General features: G+C 49.2%; 1 protein-coding gene across 5 annotated transcripts in view; it reads right to left on the reverse strand.

Annotated features, from left to right (window-relative positions):
* CUX1 (cut like homeobox 1) overlaps nucleotides 1-20,034 on the reverse strand; it is a 350,788-nt gene that overhangs the window by 150,641 nt on the left and 180,113 nt on the right. For all 5 annotated transcript variants that reach the window (XM_012104509.4, XM_004020987.5, XM_012104502.5 and 2 more), the window contains exon 4: nucleotides 9,720-9,798. In XM_012104509.4, coding sequence (XP_011959899.2) covers nucleotides 9,720-9,798 — 79 coding nt within the window. The remainder of the gene's footprint in view (nucleotides 1-9,719; nucleotides 9,799-20,034) is intronic.

Below are 20,034 nucleotides of genomic sequence, written 5' to 3' on the forward strand. Positions count from 1 at the left end.
AAGAAAGCTATAAACCCCAAATCCAAGAAACTCACCACGATCCAGGCAGAATAAATGCAAAGAACACCAATAAGCAGTCAAATTACTAAAAAGAAGAATAAAAGGAAAATCTTAAAAGCCAGATAAAAGAAGACTCCTGGGAAGACTCAGTAGTGTTGTCAATTTCCCTCAAATTGACCTATAGATACAGTGGAATCCAGATCAAAATCCCGGCAGCCTTGTTTGTACAAACTGACAAGTCAAGTCTAAAATTTATATAGAAACTCAATGAACCAAAACAATTTTGAAAAAAACAGACCACAGGTAAGGACTTATACATAATCTGATTTCAAAACTGACTAAAAAGGCCCAAGAGTCAAGATATTACAATATTAACATAAGGATAGACATTCAGATCAATGAAATAATAAGCTGGACTTTAGTAAAATAAAACCTTCTGCTCTTTATATGGCAAGAAACTGGGAGAAAATATTTGCAGTGAATATATTTGACAGAGGACTTTTGTATCTAGACTATATAAAAGTTAGAATTCAGCAGTAGGCCAAACAATCCAATTAAAAAAATGGGCAGGAGATTTAAACAGATCCCTTAGAAATGAAGTTCTATGAAGGTCCAAAAGCATGAATAAAAATTTAGCATCATTAGTCACTGAGAAAAACACAAGTTAAAATCACAACGAAATATGCTCTCCACTCACTAGAATGTCTAACACCTAAAGCGCTGACAACAAATGGCGTAGGGGACAGGGAGCACCTGGAACCCCACACGCATTGGGGGAGGGGCTAAAACGACACAACTGCTTGGAAAACCATTCGACGGCTTCTTATCAAGCTAAACATGCACCCACCCTATGCCCCAGGAATTCTAGTCCTAGCTATTTATCTAAGAGAAATGAGAACAGACGTCCACATACAGCTGTCCATGAACACTTACAGCAGGCTTATTCACGAGAGCCACAAATAGTTCAAAAGTCCATGAATAGGTGGATGTGAAGGCAAATTGTTTTACATCCACACAGTGAATCACCACTCCCCAGTAAATGTGGACGAATAACCCCCAACACACCACACTGAGTGGAGGAAGTCAGATGCATCAGAGTACCTACCCAAGGACCCCATTTATGTGAAACTTCAGAAATGATGAACCTAACCTGGGTTGACGGAAAGCACATCAGAGGTTGCTGGCATTTGAGATTGTGAGGGAACTTTTGAGGGGTTATGGATGTTCTGCATCTTGACTATCTGACTGGCCACTGTATCAAATTGTACACAAAACAGGTGTTTTATTGTGTATAGACTATGCCTCAATGAGGTTGATTTTAAAATATATATATTTTTACTGAGAGCAAAATGTTTCTTTGTACTGCTAATAAAATGTAAATTTTAAGTCCTTTTGAGTCTTCATCACATCCTTCAAATTCTGTTTTTAGTACATGACTGGCAATGTATTTCATACATTGCTGTAATGACACATGAACATCATTTAAATAAATAAATAGTATATATTGGGGGGGTACACATTTGAATTTTTTTTTTACTGTTGGGGACATGAACAGAAGTAGCTCAGAAAGTCCACTCAGACCGTGGACTTTGTAGAAAGGATGGACAGAGAAGGTGGAGTCAAGGTGGTGAGAAGTAACGGAGGCTTGTGGGTGAGTGGTCAGATTTGGGGTGCATCCTGGAGGCTGAGTCAGCAGGGCTCACTGATAGATCAGCTCTAAGGTGTGAGAGAGGGAAAGGAGAACAGGGTGACCCCTGCCTTTGTGGCCAAAGCCACTGTGTGCATGGTGGTGTCATCTACTTTCTGGTGGCGGGGAGTGGGGGGCAGGGGGAGATGTCACCTAATTTCTGATGGGAGGTAGTGCTGTGGGGGACCAGCTGCTCTCCTGTGGCCACATGGCGTCTGCAAGCCTAACAGAGTCAGAGTCACCCAGGGAGAGTCTGGGGAACCCACACTCCTGCAGAGGAAGAGAGGGTCTGAAGAGGAGCATAATGTCAGAGGTGGGTTCTGTGGGCACAGCAGACTCTCAGATGAGAGAGCTGGCCAGTGGAGGGAGATGCCACCCTCCTCTGAGCACATGTGTCTTCTCAGTGAAATACGAGTCGTGCGGAGATCAGGGCTGAAGAAAGGTGTGAAATAGCACCTGTAAGGGGGATGCTGGGAATAAGGGTGGGGCCCGCCTGGGCTGCTCTGACCTCATGTAGAACGACCAGCGTGGTTCTGCAGGGACTTTGGGACACTGGTGTGGACGTCCTGGTCACTGTCACACCAACAGCCCTCAGGCAGGTACGTCCTGGGAGGAGGAAGAGGGCGCCGCAACCACATGTCGGGAGGGGAGCTGTGTGGCTGGGAATCGGGGCTCTGATTCCATCGGGCGGCGGGATGCTGGTGTGTGTGTGCAGGAGGGCAGAGGAATGCTGGCTGCTTCTGCTGTGAGGGACTGTAAAGACCCACAAAGACTGACCCCCTGGACCCCAGTCCACCTGTGCGCAGAAGAGGGGGTGCGGCCCGGGAGCGCCAACCCTGTGACGACATCAGAACGCAGCAGACGCTCCCCTCCACCAGGGCACTCTGGGCTAATGTAATCATACGATTACATAATTAACCCAGCTGTCTCATTAAGAAAATCAACTGGAATTCAGGGCATAATTAGTCATACAGCAATTAGCATGCTGATGAGCAACTGATGAGAAGCTGTCTAGATAGCGCGTGTGCCAGGACCACCCCAGTCACGGCAGAGGGGGGAAGACGCCACCCCCGCCCCCGCCCCCACTGCAAGCCAAGTCACCAAGTCACCACCAGTGAGTTCTCCTGCTGGGCTAGGGGCCAGGGACAGGAGTCCAGAGGGAGAACCCTGAAGGTGGGGCAGCAAGTGCCTCGGATGCCCATCTTGGCAGGCTGGCCTTTATTCAGTGCATGTGCAGCAGCTTGCTTGGCTTGCCAACGTTCCGCTCCTCGGGTCCCGAGTTTGTTTCAGGTTGGTCGAGGAGGGTGGAGAGGCGGCCTCCTCTTCCGGCTGCAGTCACCCCAGCACTGGTCAGAGCCTGACCATCCCCTGGCCCCTTCGGACCAGCTCTGGTCCTGCAGCCCAGCAAGGGGAATGGGGGCACCTGCAACCCACAGCTTCACTCCATGGCCGAGGCCCCATCCCTCTCCTGTCCTGTCGTGGAGCCGGTGGTTGATTTTCACGTGTAAATGGAGATGTTTCAGGAAGGGAACCTGAAAACGTGCGAAGGGTCTCCTGCTATCAGGCTCCGAGGTTAGAGTTCTCTCTGGAGGGACCTGGGCACCCGTGCGCTGCTTGCCAACCCCAGGAGACTGGAAGACCTGGACTGGAGCAGCCTCCAGGAGCAGGCTGGGGTGGCCACATCACATGGCCTTCAAAACCGCCACCAAGATGCATGTCGGTGAAAAGCCTGGTATGAGAAGCAAGGGGGTAGTTCTAACAGATCTTAAAACTTCGCTGCTTTTTTTTGGCCAGGAGTCTTACTATGCATCCTTCATCAGGGGACAGACAGGAAGAAAAAAGACAGAAGGAAAAAAGACTGAACAGTGCTTCCTGGTTTTAACTGATAGCATGTCTTCACTTAAAACAGCCTGTTGGGCACAAAGGACTGGCTCACTCTGTTATTCTTATGTGCTTGTTTCCTTGATCGCTCGTGTCTGACTCTTTGCTACACTAGGGACTGTAGTCTGCCAGGCTCCTCTGTCCATGGGATTTTCCAGGCAAGAATATGGGAGTGGGTTGCCATTTCCTTCTCCAGGGGATCTTCATGACCCAAGGATTGGATCTGTGTGTCCAGTGTCTCCTGCGTTGCAAGCAGATTCTTTATCCACTAAGCCACTGGGGAAGCCCTGTTATTCTTATAGAAAAGAATTAAAAAGCGGCTCTCAATACGGATGATGGTCCTCTTTTAGTTCTGGATGCTCAGATGTGAGGCCGATGGGGACCTTCTCCAGCAGAGACAGTTTCCTTAAATCCTGATGGAAACTTCCTGCCGCCCCACAGCAGCAGCACCCAGGAGCAGGGGCATCTTGGTGTGGGTGCTGCAAACAGAGCAGCCTCCAAAATGGGCTCCCTTCTGCTGGTTTCCTTTCAAGACTTCTGAAAATGAACACTTTCTACTTCTGATTGCAGGCCAGTCATCTGAGGGGAATGAAGTGAGCTGGGCCAGTCAGGAAACACTGTGCGCCAACAGTTTCCCAAGTCCATAAGTGTTTTATATCACTGGTAGTGATAGGAAATGGCCACCCACTCCAGTACTCTCGCCTGGAGAATCCCACGGACAGAGAAGCCTGGTGGGCTACAGTCCATGGGGTTGCACAGAGTCGGACACGCCTGAGCACAAGCGTCTCATCATGGGCTCCCTAAAATTTAAATCTTAAAACCAACCCCTCTGGGCACTGCCTTTGTGTTTGAAGGGTTTGGGTCTATAGGGCCTAAACCATGTCTTAGCAAGGACTGAGAGATGACTCTCTGTTGGTGTTGGGGTGGGAGGGGCCCAGAGAGAACCCAGAAGATGATGAGAACCAGCAAAGACTCTGCCAATGGACTCTACACCGGGGCAGAGATGTTCTGCAGCACCGCTGCCCAGCTCTTCAACACTTTTCTTTCTAGGAACTTCTAAAAAAAAAAAAAAAAAAACAACCTTTGCAGAGATGTTTGTGGGACTGAAAAGGCACAGTTGTGTTTTATACCAATTATTGCTGCTGCTGCTGTTGCTAAGTAGCTTCAGTCATGTCCGACTCTGTGCGACCCCACAGATGGCAGCCCACCAGGCTCCCCCGTCCCTGGGATTCTCCAGGCAAGAACACTGGAGTGGGTTGCCATTTCCTTCTCCAATGCATGAACGTGAAAAGGGACAGTGAAGTTGCTTAGTCGTGCCTGACTCTTAGCGACCCCATGGACTGCAGCCTACCAGGCTCCTCTGCCCATGGGATTTTCCAGGCAAGAGTACTGGAGTGGGGTGCCATTGCCTTCTCCGTACCAATTATTAAGTGTGGACAAATACTCCACCCATTACTGCTTACGTTCTGATCTGGTTAACCTCCTACTAAGGGCTATCCAGCAACTAGGACTGAGAGTTAAATATTTTACAAATGTATGCTCCCACCCCTCCCCTCACCCTCTACCCGGATTGTGGAGATAGAGGCAAGCTCATCGTAAAGAATCTAAAAAGCATCAAGAAGCAAGAGCAAAGTCACCCACGCGAGGTTAATTCCTGGCAGATTATGCATACATACCATGGTAACTCTGCTCAGAACACAGTAAAAATTCCAGTTATGCAAGGGCCTTTAAGAGGAGGTCATTCCAGAATTTTCCCAGCTATCTGAGAGGGTCACACTCTAAGAGTGGAGACATTTACTTCTTCTTCCATTACAGTGAGGGAAGGAGGCTGCCTACTTCACAGGCTTTAACTGTGGGATATTCTCTCAAAGACGCTCCACAGTCTCGCACCACCCGAGGGAGGGCAGGAGTCGAGTCTCAGCCTCATTTGCATCTTGGGTGGGTGGTGCTGGGCCTGGCACGTGGCTGCCAGAAATGTAGGCAGAGGGAGTATGTAAGTATGACTTCGGAACAGCACACCTTGAACTTTTTCTTGCACTGCTGGGGCCAGTGTGGTTGATAGTCGCTGACCTCTGCTCTCACCCACAAACCTAGATTCCAGTGCACAAGGACGCTAGCCTCCCGGGCAGGGTGTCTGCTGCTGAGGACTCCCCGACCTGGGGCTTTGCCGGGTGTCCTCTCAAGTCATGCTGCTGGCAGAGGCTATGATTCTTTTTCCTCATGTGAGTGGCCATTAGCAAGTTAATATAAATCCCTATCAGAGGTTATTAAAATAAAAAATTTTAAATATTTGCAAGTGTAAGCTATTTGTACGTTGATCATATAAACGATGATACAATCTGTGATAAGAGTCACAGATGAAGCCATTTAGGCTGATGATGTGAAACTATGACTTTATGAATCTAAATATCAAACTGCTTTACTACTGCCATGACGTTGACAAGGAAGGCAAAGGCCACATTCAACTAGAATAATAATGAGGAACAATGAGAGAATTGGTGACTGGAGGGTAACTTGGCACACTTTTCGCTGGTCTTCCTTTTAATTTTGTAAACCAGATAGAACCACATAAACAGTATTGTCATTTAGAGATGGATGAAGTAACACTGCATGAGCTGGGTCCTGGGCGAGAGCCATCTGAGTAGCTTTCCTCCACTGTCCACTCCTCTCCAAGTCCACCCCTGCCAGTAGAAACCCAAAGACCTCACCTCTCCTTTCCCATGCCACCTGGGATCCCTTTCTGATCTGCTTCCACACTGCAGTCAGGTTGACTTTTTCGTTGTGCAAATCTGATCACGTCATTTCCCTGTTTAAAATCCATCAATGGTCTGTCTGTGAGACAAAGTCCAGAACCCTTCATCTACTCCAGCGGCCTGGGCCCCTCCCTCCTGAGTCACTGCATTCCCTGACTCAGCTTGATGACGAGCAGGGCTCTTGGACTACTGATGGTGTCCCGGTGTGGATGATATGGTACGTGGCCACTCTGATCACCTCCCTCTCCTCCTCCTGCTCCCTGGGGCTCATTGCATCCTCTGACCCTGCCCTGTCCTTCCCCATCTACACTCTCTTGCCCAGGGGGCTCTGCCTTCAGAGCACTGCTCACACCTAAAATTCACTAATGACCTGTGTGATGACTTTTGGATGCCCACATTCCCACCAGACTCTCGAGTCCACAAGAACAGGAAGCTGTTTGTCACGCCTGCTCCCTGCTCCATCCCTGGTACTCAGCACCGTGCCAGGGGACAGCATCCTCAGTGCTGACGGGGCTGCTCCATGGAGCCAAGGGGCACAGCAGGGGGGAAAGATGGCATACGTTGGCCACAGTAGCAGGATGTTTCCGGTAATAACCTCAAAACTTGCGAAGGAATGAGGCACATCTGGCGACAAGTGAGAAGGGAGGTAAACATGAGCTCTTAATGGTGGCAACTGTTCAGGGGACACACCTGGACAATCATGGATTTAAATGTTTACTCAGTGTCTTTGATCTAAAGGAGGTTTTTGGAAGGAGAAATAGCACTACTTGCGATTTTGGATGTGGAAGCTGAGAAGAGGGAGGAGCTTGGTGACCCCAATGCTTCTTTTGAACAAAAGAGCTGCACTGCTAGGGGAAGGAAAGGGCTGCGGCAGAGGGGGTCCCCTGCTCCATGCGTGAGGCTGGGTGTGTCGAGCTTGGGATGCTGGCCGGATAGCTACTTAACCCAACGCATTCTGGACGTTAGTACCAGCCACAAAAACCCAAGGCCTCTGAAGTGCATGTGCTGGTTTGATGAACCCTGAGTGCTAAGTATCCTCTAGATGCTAAGCAGTCATCTAGAGCACAGGCTCAGTAGGTGTGATGTATGGGCTTTGTTGCCCTGAGGCATGTGGGATCTTCCTTGTACTAAGTCACTTCAGTCATGTCTTACTCTTTGTGGCCCCATGAACTATAGCCTGCCAGGCTCCTCTGTCCATGGGATTTTCGCAGGCAAAGATACCAGAGTGGGTTGCCATTCCCTCCTCCAGGGGATCTTCCTGACCCAGGGATTGAACCCATATCTCGTACAGGCTCTGCACTGGCAGGCAGGTTCTTTACCACTAGCGCAACCTGGGAAGAGGGATCAAACCCATGTCCCCTGCATTGGCAAGCAGATTCTTAACCAGTGGACCACCAGGGAAGTCCAAGTTGTTTCTTGAAACCAGAACTTAACACACCCCACCTATATTTCTGGATTTGGCTGGATTGAAGCCTGGAGCCCACAGATGGTTAAGGCCCTCTGACTCTCCCCATTTATGTGACTGACCGTCAATAAATGCATTGCTATTGACCAGGCCCTTCCTGTAAGCCTCAGCCACACTATTACTTCATCTGAGCGATAAGCAGACTTCAAAACACAGGTTGGGAGCGCCAAGCTCCATTCCTGCTTTTCAAGTACTTGTTAGATGTGTCAGACCACAGCATCTGTAAGAAAGAAGCACCTGGGAGGCAGGTAAACGTGATCTATGTGGCATGCAAATATACTCTGATGAACTCTTATTATTATAGAAAACATCCAGTGTTATTTGCTCACACCACCTGAAATTAAAACTGCCAGCCAAAAAAGGATAATTATGAAGAATATCACCAATACAAGGAAAATGATGATGGAACAACATTAAGTGGAAAAAGCAGGATATAACTATATACTCATGATCAAAGTTCCATAAAAATTATATATATATACGAATAAGGACTGCTCAGGTAAAGAGGCGTGCTGATGAGAAAAGTGGTCTCTTTTCTATCGATAGACAGTGAAGATGGAAAGTAACTGCAGACAAAGAAACCCAGCAACTTGTTCAAGTGGCTTCCCAGTGGAGAAACCTCACTAAGGGAGGACCCGGGGACGAGCTGGACTTTTTTTAAAAAAAGAGTGTAGGTTATTTAGAAAACAAGAGCTGCAGGTTCTCTGGGTCTCCGGCAAAAGGCAAAATAAGCTGGCCCCCTTTCAACCACTAACACAGAGCTAGCACCGGCACAGGAAAGCGCAAGCAGGTCCACCAAGCTGCTGATGCCTGAGAAGGACGGCACAGACGACTCATTCACTGCGGAAGAGGCTTCACGCAAGCCTCAGTCAGAGTGTTCAGGAAACCCTAGGTGGGTACAATTGAAAGGCTAGAATTTGGAACTCAGAGCTGGATAAACTCCTGAGATAGCAAAAGGGTTAGAACAAAGGCAATCCCTCTCCGTCACTAGGCTGTCTCCCCACCTTATTCCATTTTACAGATGGGAAAACTGAGGTTCACAGAGGAACAAGGGATGTGGTCGAGAATTCATAATGAGACCCTGGCATCTGGATCTCCCTGCTCCTTGTCCCAAGTGTCTAAGTGTGTTCTCCTGCTCCTAGTTTGGTGTGGCCTCTGGCTCCCAGAGGGGACACAAAGCCCTCAGTGGACTTGAATTAGAATACAATACAGGTACAAAGGAGACTTGTTTCTGCTTTGCTTTGTTAAGGCAGTTCTAGCTGTGTTGGTGACGCACACAGGATTCCTAATGAGGGCAAGCTTGCAGTTCTAGTGGGCGGGGTGGGGAGGGTGGTGGTAATCTGGTTTCCTTGGTCAGCAGAGGATGGCATTCGAGTGGCTCATTTTCTGATCTGAGTCTTTTCAGGACTGGGTTGGGACCCGTGATTGTGTCTGTCACCTCCCCATGGATTGAGTGGACCACCTGGGGACAGAGGGTTGATGGGACCAGTGGGGGCTCTAAATTCCATCTTGCTTTTCTAAAATAAGGAATGAGGAGCCATTATTTCTCTGAATGCTGTAGCAAGCATTATTAAAATTGTAGCTCTTTATTGCCTTTAAAAGAAGAAACATCTCCTACACATTGTAGTTAGATGGGTTACCACCTGCCCTTTGATATGAAGTGAAGGACTTGGCCAGAGGTCCCTGGTTGCCTGGATGACCTGGGAGAGGAGCAAGGCACGTGAGGTGCCCTATCGAAGCCGTTCCTGAGCACGGAATTGGTCAGCCCAGAGCTGAGAACACCCAGGGCGTCTGCATGGTGCACACACACATCCTATTCTCCTCTGTGAAATGTGCAGCATTTCAAACCAAAGCTAAACGTGGCAGCTCCACCAGAAACCCACTGACTCACCAGACACAGTGCCCATGGATGGGATGCAAGTGCTGGGCTTACCTGGAACATCAATCAATCTCTTGTAGACATTCAAGAAGGCTGCCTCAGCTTCTTTGCTTCTTTTACTCAGTGCATCAATCTGAAAGGAAATGGGAGGAAGACAAGAAGAACAAAGAGCTCAAAATTTGTCAAGAGGTGATTTGATAATAGACTTCCCCGGTGGCTCAGATGGTAAAGCGTCTGCCTACAACGTGGGAGACCTGGGTTCAATCCCTGGGTTGGTAAGATCTCCTGGAGGAGGAAATGGCAATCCACTCCAGTATTCTTGCCTGGAAAATCCCACAGACAGAGGAACCTGGTAGGCTACAGTCCACGGGGTCGCAAAGAGTCGGACATGACTGAGCGACTGAGTGACATCTGAGCAGAGTTCTCAAGAGCAGCTCACCAGGTGGAGAGGAGACACGAAAGGGGAGGAACACATTCAAACACCAAGGTTCTGAAACCTGTGGGCCCTTAGGTCCTCTTGAAGAATTTTCTGAAAACCAAAGACCCTCCTCCTGGAAACACACATGGTTACATGCTCTACTTGTAGGACACTCATGTGTCCACCTGTATTTTGTCCATAGAATCCAGATGAAGAAACTCGGATGGGGCTGTAACACCCCAGGGAATGTGGGGCTGCTGGGGGCGGAGTGTGAGACTGGCCAGGTGAGGGGGTCGGTGCACTATCTGGACCTGAGTCAGAGTGGAAGGAGGCCAGGAGGGGCAGGAAGGAGGCGACCATTCCCACCAGGTTGCTGCCTCTGCCCCAGTGAGAACGTGCAGGGCAGCGGCAGTGGGGACTGCGGGAAAGAGGCCGAGCAGAGAGCCCAGGTCCAGCTGAGCTGATGGGAGACTCAGAGGATCCAGGAGTGTTAAGGACAGTGTCTGGGTTTCAAGCTTAGGCGACAGTGAGTTCCTGCCTCAGTGGCCAGGATCAGTGTATCTCATGAACCAACCTAGCTGAGCTGGTTTCCCTCTGGTGAAAAGTCCATTCATCAGAGAACGGTGATCCGTCCCCAGCACGCCGGACACACATCCACAGAGGCTCCAGCGGCTGGCTGGACTCAGTACATATTTTGCTCCCCAAACACGTTCGCTCAGACAACAGATCACTTTTTACCCCTGAAGCGTGCAAGATGCTACATGCACGGAGTTCACGCTGGCTCAGGAAAAGGACACTAAATTATATATTCCTCTGTCCCCTCACAGAATTATACTCTGTCTCCAACATTATTAAAGAGGCAAAAGGATGTGGCGTAATTACAGGGCCTCTCACCTGAGCCAACCGACAATTTGTTAAGGGCTGACAGAGGTCACCTGATTAAAGACCCTGGGGAAGACCCTGGGGAGGGGGACACAAGGTTTGTGGGAGAGGGAGCAGGGCCGGTCTCGGGGAATCCAAGGCAGTGGAAAAAAAGTACAGTGCATGCACTCCCAACTTCTACCAAGTCATGCTGCAAAATGCCTACGTGAGGGCAGTCGTTGAGGACTCAGACCCACTTTCTCCCCTGATAAAACAAGGCGGTGATTTGGGCATGTTTTCCAAATAATCTACATGGACTACTTAAAAATGTCAAGGTAGTCCTCTCTTTATTTTTAAAATAAAATCCTTCCCCCAGTCTGATTCTTAGCAGTTCATATTCATTGTATAATTAGAAATATATTAAAAAATAAAGAGGAAAATTAACCCCATAATTCTGCCATTCACCAGTGGAAGTCTTTCCTCTGTCTGCAGTTCCCTTTTAATTCTGAATGAAAAGTAGGCATGTAGGCAAACTATAGCGACAGTAGATTAGTGGTTGTCTAGGGCGGGGGACCTGGAGGATGACGGCTAAGGGGTGTGGGTTTCTTTTTGGGGTGATGAAATGTCACACGATTGATCGCGACTGTAGTAAAAGTCAATGCAGTACAAGTCAATGCCAGGTTTAAATGGGTGAATTATATGGTATGTGAACTATGTCTCAATAAAGCTGTTTCAAACGTGTGTGTGTGTATGTGCTAAAATCAAACTGTATGGAAAATTTTGTATTGGGCTTTCATGAACATATAAAGTCTTTTCAATGTCTAGTATATAATTTGGGGAATGCCTTAGCAGTATTCCTAACCACCGCCTCCAGCAGTGTTTGGAGCAAAGGGGGATATTCGGAGTTGCCTTTCCAGATGTCTCGAGTTCTCCCTTCACTCTGGACCTTTCTGCCACCTCCTGTGCGTGCTGTGCCCATGGGCATCAGAGTTTGCCCCAGAAGCAGGGCAGAGGCCCCGGCTGCTCTCCACGCCTCTCGACACCCACAGATGCCTCTCTGCTTAGCTCCAGATCTGCCTAGAGAGGACCCTCCTCTTCCCAGGAATTCGGCCCAAACCCACAAAGGTGGCTGCCTGTACAGGGGGCAGAGAATGGGATATGGAAGGATCCTGAACACTGTCTTCTCTCTCCTGTCTGGGTTGTTGGTGGGGATGTGAGGGAGGGGTGAGTACCCTACACGACACACTTGGGACTGTTATGGATGGCACCGTACCCCTGTCCTGAGAGTCCGGACCCCCAGTACTCATGAACATGGCTTTATTTGGGAATAGGGTCTTTGCAGATGGCCGAGTTAAGATGAGGTCATTAGGATGGGCCCTAACCCAACATGACCTTGTCTTTATAAACAGGGGGTATCTGGACACAGGGACAGTCATGCACACAGGAGAAGCTCACGTGAGCAGGAAGCCAGGGATGTGGGCGAGGCACCTACAAACCAGAGATGGTCAGCAAACCACCAGGAGCCAGGTGAGGGGCCTGGAACAGACCCTCGGAAGGAACCAGCCCTGCCGACACCCTGACCTTGGCTCTGGCCTCCAGACTGTGAGAAGCACATGTCTGCTGTTGAGGCTGCTCAGTCCGCGGCACTTGGTTATGGCAGCCCTAGCAAATTAGTACAGGAACCTTGAACTTGTGTCTTCTTTGTGCTCTGTTTGCACAGATGCAAGAACACTCAACTCAGTCCTGCGAGAATGAGGCCACATTAGGCAACTGGGCTGAGGATTCTTAAGAGAGGTGGTGGGAGCGCCACGTGTGGGTGAGTTTCTCCTTGATGAAGTCCCCCAAGCCTTCTTCCAAAGTTTCCAAACCTGGAAGGATCTGTTGGTTCTGGCAATTTTGAGACTTTCTTTGCTCACTCACTCTTTTGACTCCTGCCACACGTTTGGGCTCGGAGTTTGGGTCTGTCCTCCCCCTTGCCCAGCTCCATCTTTTCTGGGGTGGGCCTTCCCTTGCTGTGGCCTGGGACTTCTCAATTCCATGCTTTCTCTTCCTTGAGCACCCTTTGTTGGCATCTATGCCTCCTGAAGATCTGGCTGAGCTGCCAGACTCAGTGCAGGCTCCACTGGCCCAAGGATGCCTGTGCCGGGTTTTCCTGGAGCCAGGCTGGCCGGCCTTGTGTGCCAGCCCCACCGACCAGGGCTGGGTGGGTGGGGGAGGCCAGGGGGGTGAAGTGCTCAGCGCCTGGCGCAGGGAAGTGGGGCCCCGTCTGTCCCCCTTATCATGTTGTGAGAGAGGAAAAGACGGCATCATCTTCATCCTCACGCCCTCAGCGCCTACCTCTGAACCAGAACTCAGTGTGGAAGCCCCTCGGCACAAGGGCTAAGAGGTTTGTGAACAAGAAGAGGTCTGTGGTGAGGTCTTAGGCACGGATTGGATGTCAGGTCCTGGGTTAGACATTCTGGCTACTTAATGTGCAAAGCTAGCCTGAGGCAGAGACGCTGTCTACCACCCATATGCATGCAGGGCCACCGCGAGGAATAGTAGAGGACAGAGGGGCTGCTGTTGGTGGAGCTTGGACAGATCTGGAGAAGCTCTGGGGGTGCTGAGGCCCTGGGTAAAACCTGTTCTGCTCTGGGGATCCGCCTCGCCTTGCACTCCAGCCACACCCGGTTACTCCCTATTCCCTCAATACATGAGCAGTTTCCCCGCAGCCTGGAAGGCGCCTCTTTGGAATGTTCCTCTGATCCTCCAGGCTCAGCTGATCTGTCTCTGGGCTGCAGGCTGCCGGCCACTCCCGTCACCACATGGGATTGTCCCGAAGGTCCGGGACCGCAGACGAGGCTCCATCAGGAGACCTGGGATTCCCTGAGAGCCTGTGCTAGGCTTTCCTCCTAACGGCGAGCACATAGTAGGTGCTGAATACATATTTACTGTGTGAATAAATATTTACCTACATTGGTCAACTGTTTTATTTGCAGAAGTGAGCAAATGGTGAAGGGGTACAGCTTGGGGTACAGCCTGAGGTACAGAATGAGGTAAGCAATGAAAATGCTTACTATGTAGAGAGCTCTGTGACTCGTCAGCAGGTGGGTGACCTGATTCTCTGATGAGAGGCACCTGGTTGGAGCCAGTGCAGGGGAGCATCCTTTCCCATCACACATCTCCGTGGTCTCCAGCCAGCCTCCTACGCTGAACTTCTCATCCCCACCCCACCCAGATGCCCACCATGTGATTCTACTGAGAGTTTCCTGTATCCAACAGTTATCTTTTCAACATCACTTTTATAATGCTGAGTTGGGCTTTTCTGTAATAAGGATTAACATTCAAGTTAAAGGTCTATAGAAAGGGGTTTTATTTCAAATCTTGATGAATATTTGCTTCCAGCAGGACGAGAACTCAGAGGCCAGGGCTAGAGGCCAAGCTAATGGGAATCGACGATGAGACTCCCAAGACTTAGAAGGGGTGAGGGAGCGCCCAACCTTCTGGGAGCCAGCAGAGCTGCACTACGGGACGTGGCGCACCCTGCGGAGTGTTTGCTACTGCTCCCCTCACGTCTGCCCTCCCTGTGAGGGCATCGCCTGTCTCTGCCCACAGCCACATGACTTGTGGGAGCTTTCTGGCCCACAGGTGGCAGACTGGGCCGTGTGGGACATAAGTGGTGGTGCCACATGCTTTGTCTGCGTGTAAGACCTAAGAGTGAGTGTGTGGTTCAGCTCTGTGTGCTCGCTCTCTGCCGTGAGAACAGGACAGCCTCAGAGGAGCCACTTCTTGCACTGGGATCTCTGAATAAAGACATGTGGGGCTTCCCTGGTGGTCCAGTGTCCAGCAGTCAAGAGACTGCCTGTCAATGCAGGGGACACGGGTTCCATCTGCGGTCCAGGAATATCCCACATGTCCCCAGCAACTAAGCCCGTGGCCACAGCTACTGAGCCCGAGAGCCCTAAAGCTCGTGCTTGGCAGCAAGAGAAGTTGCCACAGTGAGAAGCCTGCACACTGCAGCCGTGTGGTCCTTGTGCCACCTGAGCTCATGCTGAGTCTCTTCCTGTCCACTCCCCGCACTGAGCAAGGATGCCTCACCTCTGGAAGCGTCCTCTCCCCACTCTACAGTCTGTCCCAGGGCAGGTCAGCAGCACCTTCCTCTTTTGACCTCCACCCCCAACACCCACCAAGCCCCCGCCAGCCCCCAGGTCTTGACTACCATGGGAGGCCTCCTGGGGTATGTCTGTGCATGAACAAGGGTAGATTCCAGGCTGAGAAGTCTGCACCGGTCAAGATATGCCTCGAGGCTCACTGGTGACTTTTATAACATCAGGGACCTTGGAAGGTCAGGGTAGAGAAGGTAGTTTTCTACAGTTGAGAGCTTCGAGAAGGTTGGTAATATCTACTGCACTTTAGTCTAAGTAGTGTGGTGCTGGAGAAGACCTTTGAGAGTCCCTCGGACTGCAAAGAGATCAAACCAGTCCACCCTAATTCCACCCGGAATACTCGTTGGAAGGATTGATGCTGAAGCTGAAGCTCCAATACTTTGGCCACCTGATGTGAAGAGCTGAATCACTGGAAAAGACCCTGAAGCTGGGAAAGCCTGAAGGCAGGAGGAGAAGGGGATGACAGAGGATGAGATGGTTGGATGGCATCACCGACTCACTGGGCATGAGTTTGAGCAAACTCTAGGAGATGGTGAAGGCCAGGGAAGTCTGTTGTGCTGCAGTCCATTGGGCTGAAAAGAGTCGGTCATGACTGAGCGACTGAACAAGAAGAAGAAGGGCAGCGTTATGACAGCCAAGCTCTGGTCTGGCTTCAGAGAGCCGAATGCCCTAGGCAGAACTAGAGGGCCCTGGGGAGGAGGTGTCAGTGGAGGGCAGAGCAGGGAAGGGCTTTGTGAGTGGAGAGGAACCAGTCAGGGTAAGTCATCTCTAAAAGGGAGCAAATAAGACCTCTTCACAGGCTTTTTGTAAGTATTTTTTAAAAATGTGTGCACACTGCCAGCAAGTGGACCGAGCACTTGGGAGGCATGAAGCCTTGGTGGCTGCTGTTACGCTCTGCTTGTGGGCTGGTGACTCTAGCATCTCTGCCGGGGTGGCCTGAGTCCCAGGGCCATGACTGCTGCACACTCCACTCACAGTGAAAAGGATGCTATTCACTGGGTACCCTGAATGGGCTGCTGTGGATGCTGGACATAGCCCAGCTGGGCTACCCCCACGGCCACACACAGAGTGCCTTGTCATGCCAGCTGTAAAGATGGACAACAGCGTGGACTTGGTACAAGGGCCCAGGGATCACCAAAAAGATACGAAACAGAATGATGGGCCTTGATGACTGCTCAGTGGAGCATATTTTGAAGTGGAAATGGCTCATCCTTTCAGGGTGTTGCTTGAACTTGCCAGGCACAGGTGGTAGGCAGGGCAGAGGCACCTGGGGCCAGGAGATGGTACATTGCCAGAAAAGCAAGGCTGAGCCGCAGCCCCTAAATCAGCCTCTCTGTGCCTCAGTGTCTATGTCTGCAAAATGGGGAGAAGAACTCTAGTGCTGTGAATGGTAATGGGGGCTGCCATATGGGCAGCGCCATTTCTCAAATGCAGAAACTGACCAAATTGCTCAGAACCAAGCCCCCAGGCAAAACCACTACTCCGATATGACGACATCCCTGCACAGCACTGGGACTGGCGGCCACGTGGCTGGGGGGCTGTGGGTGGGAAAGAATGTATGCTTTGAAGGAATGCAGACTTGGGTGCTGATGGCTGGAGGATCTGGAGGCGGGTTACTTGGTTTACGCCTGGGTCACTTCATTGGCTTAGTGCATTGCTGAGTGGTTGTGAAATGAAATGTGAATATCTGGAATGGTCGGGAGCATGCAGAAGCTGAGTAAAGATCCACGTCTTCCTGAGTAAGCCCAAATCTGCACTCTTCCCACTACAGCACAGGCTGGCCTCCGCTGCCATCCAGCCCAGCAGCAAGCCAGAAATGCTCAAGGACAGAGACTCTTAAACAACATTTAAGGCACCATGGTGGCAACAGCACACTCAGGAACAATCTGCTAGCCACACCCTGGGAATGTACAAACTAATGATTTAGAAATAAACACAGACCATTAGTGCAATTTTCAAATTGATGCGCGTTGCTGGACTATGGGCCAGTGAGGATCAGGAAGAGCTGCAGGGATACAAAAGAATAGTTCTGTCTCTATGTCTGGCTGCAGAATTCCTTCCAGAGCAAAACACAATGTGAAGAGCCACGTGGAATTCCAGAAGGCAATGGAGAATGACCAAGGTCCTGTCCAAAACAGATGTGGATGGAGCTACAGCTTCCCAGTTCTAATTTTAACTAAACCTGGCCACGTAAGAGGAGCATACTTTCTGAGAGAAGATCGCATTAGCTGAGAGTCCAGGAATTCTCCTCTAAGTATACGTCTACTTGACGCTTGGCAAATACCAATCCAGCTATAGCCGAGAGAGATGAGAGAGGACCTTGGAGGAGACGCCCTCCGGCCATCTCTGGAGTGATGTGGAGAGATGAGAGGCTGGAAACAGGAGTGGGAGCCCAGCTGCCACCAGCAGCTTTGTCACTCAAGGTCACGTTCCTTCATGACTCCCCGCACCCAGACCCAGAGGGCAGTGAGGAAGAATCACAGTGGAGGTACTCCCTGTTGCAGAGAACTGAACAGGACTTGTTGGGAATCCCTACTCTGCTCAGAGCAGGGGGCACAAACCCCAGAGGGCAGGTCTGGTTATAAAGGCAATGCAGTGCAGACCTGGGCCATGACATGAAAGTGCGCCTTAGACAAACTGATGACACAGTCCTTAACTATCCCTCCAGCCCCAAAGTTCCCAGGAGTAACCGACTGGAGAATTCCAGGAGACAGTGCCATGAAGAGTGGGTGGGGGTGGGGGGGGCACAGAGAAGACCCGTGGCGGAGGATAGCAAGAGCACAGCAAAGACGATAAAAGAGCAACAAGCATGTCGGTCTTCCTGTACGGTTTACAAAGCCCTCTCCTGTACATCTGACAGTCCAGCTGTCAACGTGTATCTGAAGAGCTGTTGTGAGGAAGAAGGATTAGCTATCTCGTCTCTCCCTGGAGCAAGAAACCAAAAACAACAGGTAGAAGTTACAGAAAGCAGATCACAGCTTAACAGCAGGAAAACCTTTGCGAACAGCAGAGCACTTCCGAGGTGGGATGTGCTGACGTCTGTCTTACTCGTTCATTCATTCCTTCACTTTGTCAATAAAATCCCTTAAGGAGTGGCTAACATGTGCCAGGAGGTGTGCCAGCCTGTCCTCTGCGGCCAGAGCCTCCACTTCCCCTCTCAGAGGACACAGCGTGGAGGGGGCCATCCCCCCACCCGCCACAGGGAAGCCACAGCAGGGCTAGAGGAGAGGCTTCCCCAAGAGTGAATGTCTACCTGAGACACTTCAAACACTATTTTGTGAACAGATGATATGTATATAGTAAACAGAATTCATTTTAAGTGTAAAAACATACATGGTGTTCAGCAAGGTCGCGTAAAATCAATATATGAAACTCAACTGTCTTTCTATACAGTAGCTGTAAACAATATGGAAGTGAAATTAAGAAATATTCATGGTTTGGGAGGTTTAATTTATTGTTTAGATGGCAAAAGTTCCAAATCGGTCTGTAGGTACAGTGCAATCCCCATCAAAATGCTAGCTGGCTTCACTGAAGGATAAGACTAGCTGGTCCTAAGAGTCATATGCAAATGCAGTAACCCCAAAAGAAAGATAAAGTTGGAGGTCTCACTACAACTTACTTACTATAACAGCTTACTACAAAGCTACATTAACTAAGACCGTGAGGCCCTGGCTTAAGGACAGATATACAGAACAGACTAGAACTAAGAGTCCAGAAACAAAGCCCTGGTCAAATGACTTGTGACAAGGGTGAAAGAGCAGCAGCAGCAGCGCTGGGACAACTAGTCACCCGTGTGCAAAGGAACAAAGTCGGACCCTGCCTCACACTGATGCAAAAATTAACTCAAAGTGAATCAAAGGCCAAAATGTAAAAGGTAAAACTACGAAAACTCTAGAAAGGAAACACAGCTGTAAATCTTCATGACCTTAGCTATGATGCCAAAAGCACAAATAACAAATGAAAAATGGATAAGTTGAGTTTTACAATTTAAAACTTTTGTGCTTCAAAGGACACTATCAAGAAAACGAAAATACAACCCAACAAAATGGGGGAAAGTTTTTGCAAATCATATATCTGATAAAGGATTAGTATCCAGAATACATAAAGACCTCTTACAACTCAATAATAACAGATAAATAACTGAATTTTAAAATGGACAAAGTAATATATATTTCTCTAAAGAAGATATACAAATATCCAATAAGCACATGAAAGGATACTCAACATCAATAGTTATCAGGAAATGCAAACCAAGACCACAGTGAGATACCACTTCACACCTACCTATAGGCTGACTATAATAAAAAAGACAGATAATAAGCATTAGAGAGGATGTAGAGAAACGAATCCTCACATACTGCTGGTAGAAATATAAAATGACGTACACCACAGGAAAACAGTCTGGCTGCTCCTCAAAACGTTGAACACAGGGTTACTATTAATATATTTTGCACTTATTCCATTCCTAGGTATATATTCAAGAAAGATGAAAATCATTATCTCTGAAGAAACTTGCATATGAATGTCCTTAGCAGCATTATTCAAAATAGCCAAAGGGTAGAAAATATTCCACCAGCTGTCAATTGATAATGAACAGATAAAATGTGACAGTCACACAATGGAATATTACACAGCCATAAAAAGGAATTAAGTATTGATACAGGCTCCAGCATGGGTGAATCTTGAAAACATGCTTAGTGACAGAAGCCAGTCACAAAAGACCACACGCTGAATGATTTCATTTACATGAAATGCTGAGAATGGTTAAATCTAGAGACAGAGAGTAAGTAATTAGTGGTTGCCAGGGACTGGGGGTGGGGTGAGTGGGGAGTGAATGCTAATGGATATGAGCTTTCTTTCTGAAATGATGAAAACATTCCATAACTGGATTTTGGTGATGGCTGCCCAAGTTTGTGAGTACACTAAAAACCATTTAATAGTAAAA

This window comes from Ovis aries, chromosome 24 (genome assembly GCF_016772045.2).
Source record: "Ovis aries strain OAR_USU_Benz2616 breed Rambouillet chromosome 24, ARS-UI_Ramb_v3.0, whole genome shotgun sequence".
Taxonomy (NCBI): domain Eukaryota; kingdom Metazoa; phylum Chordata; class Mammalia; order Artiodactyla; family Bovidae; genus Ovis; species Ovis aries.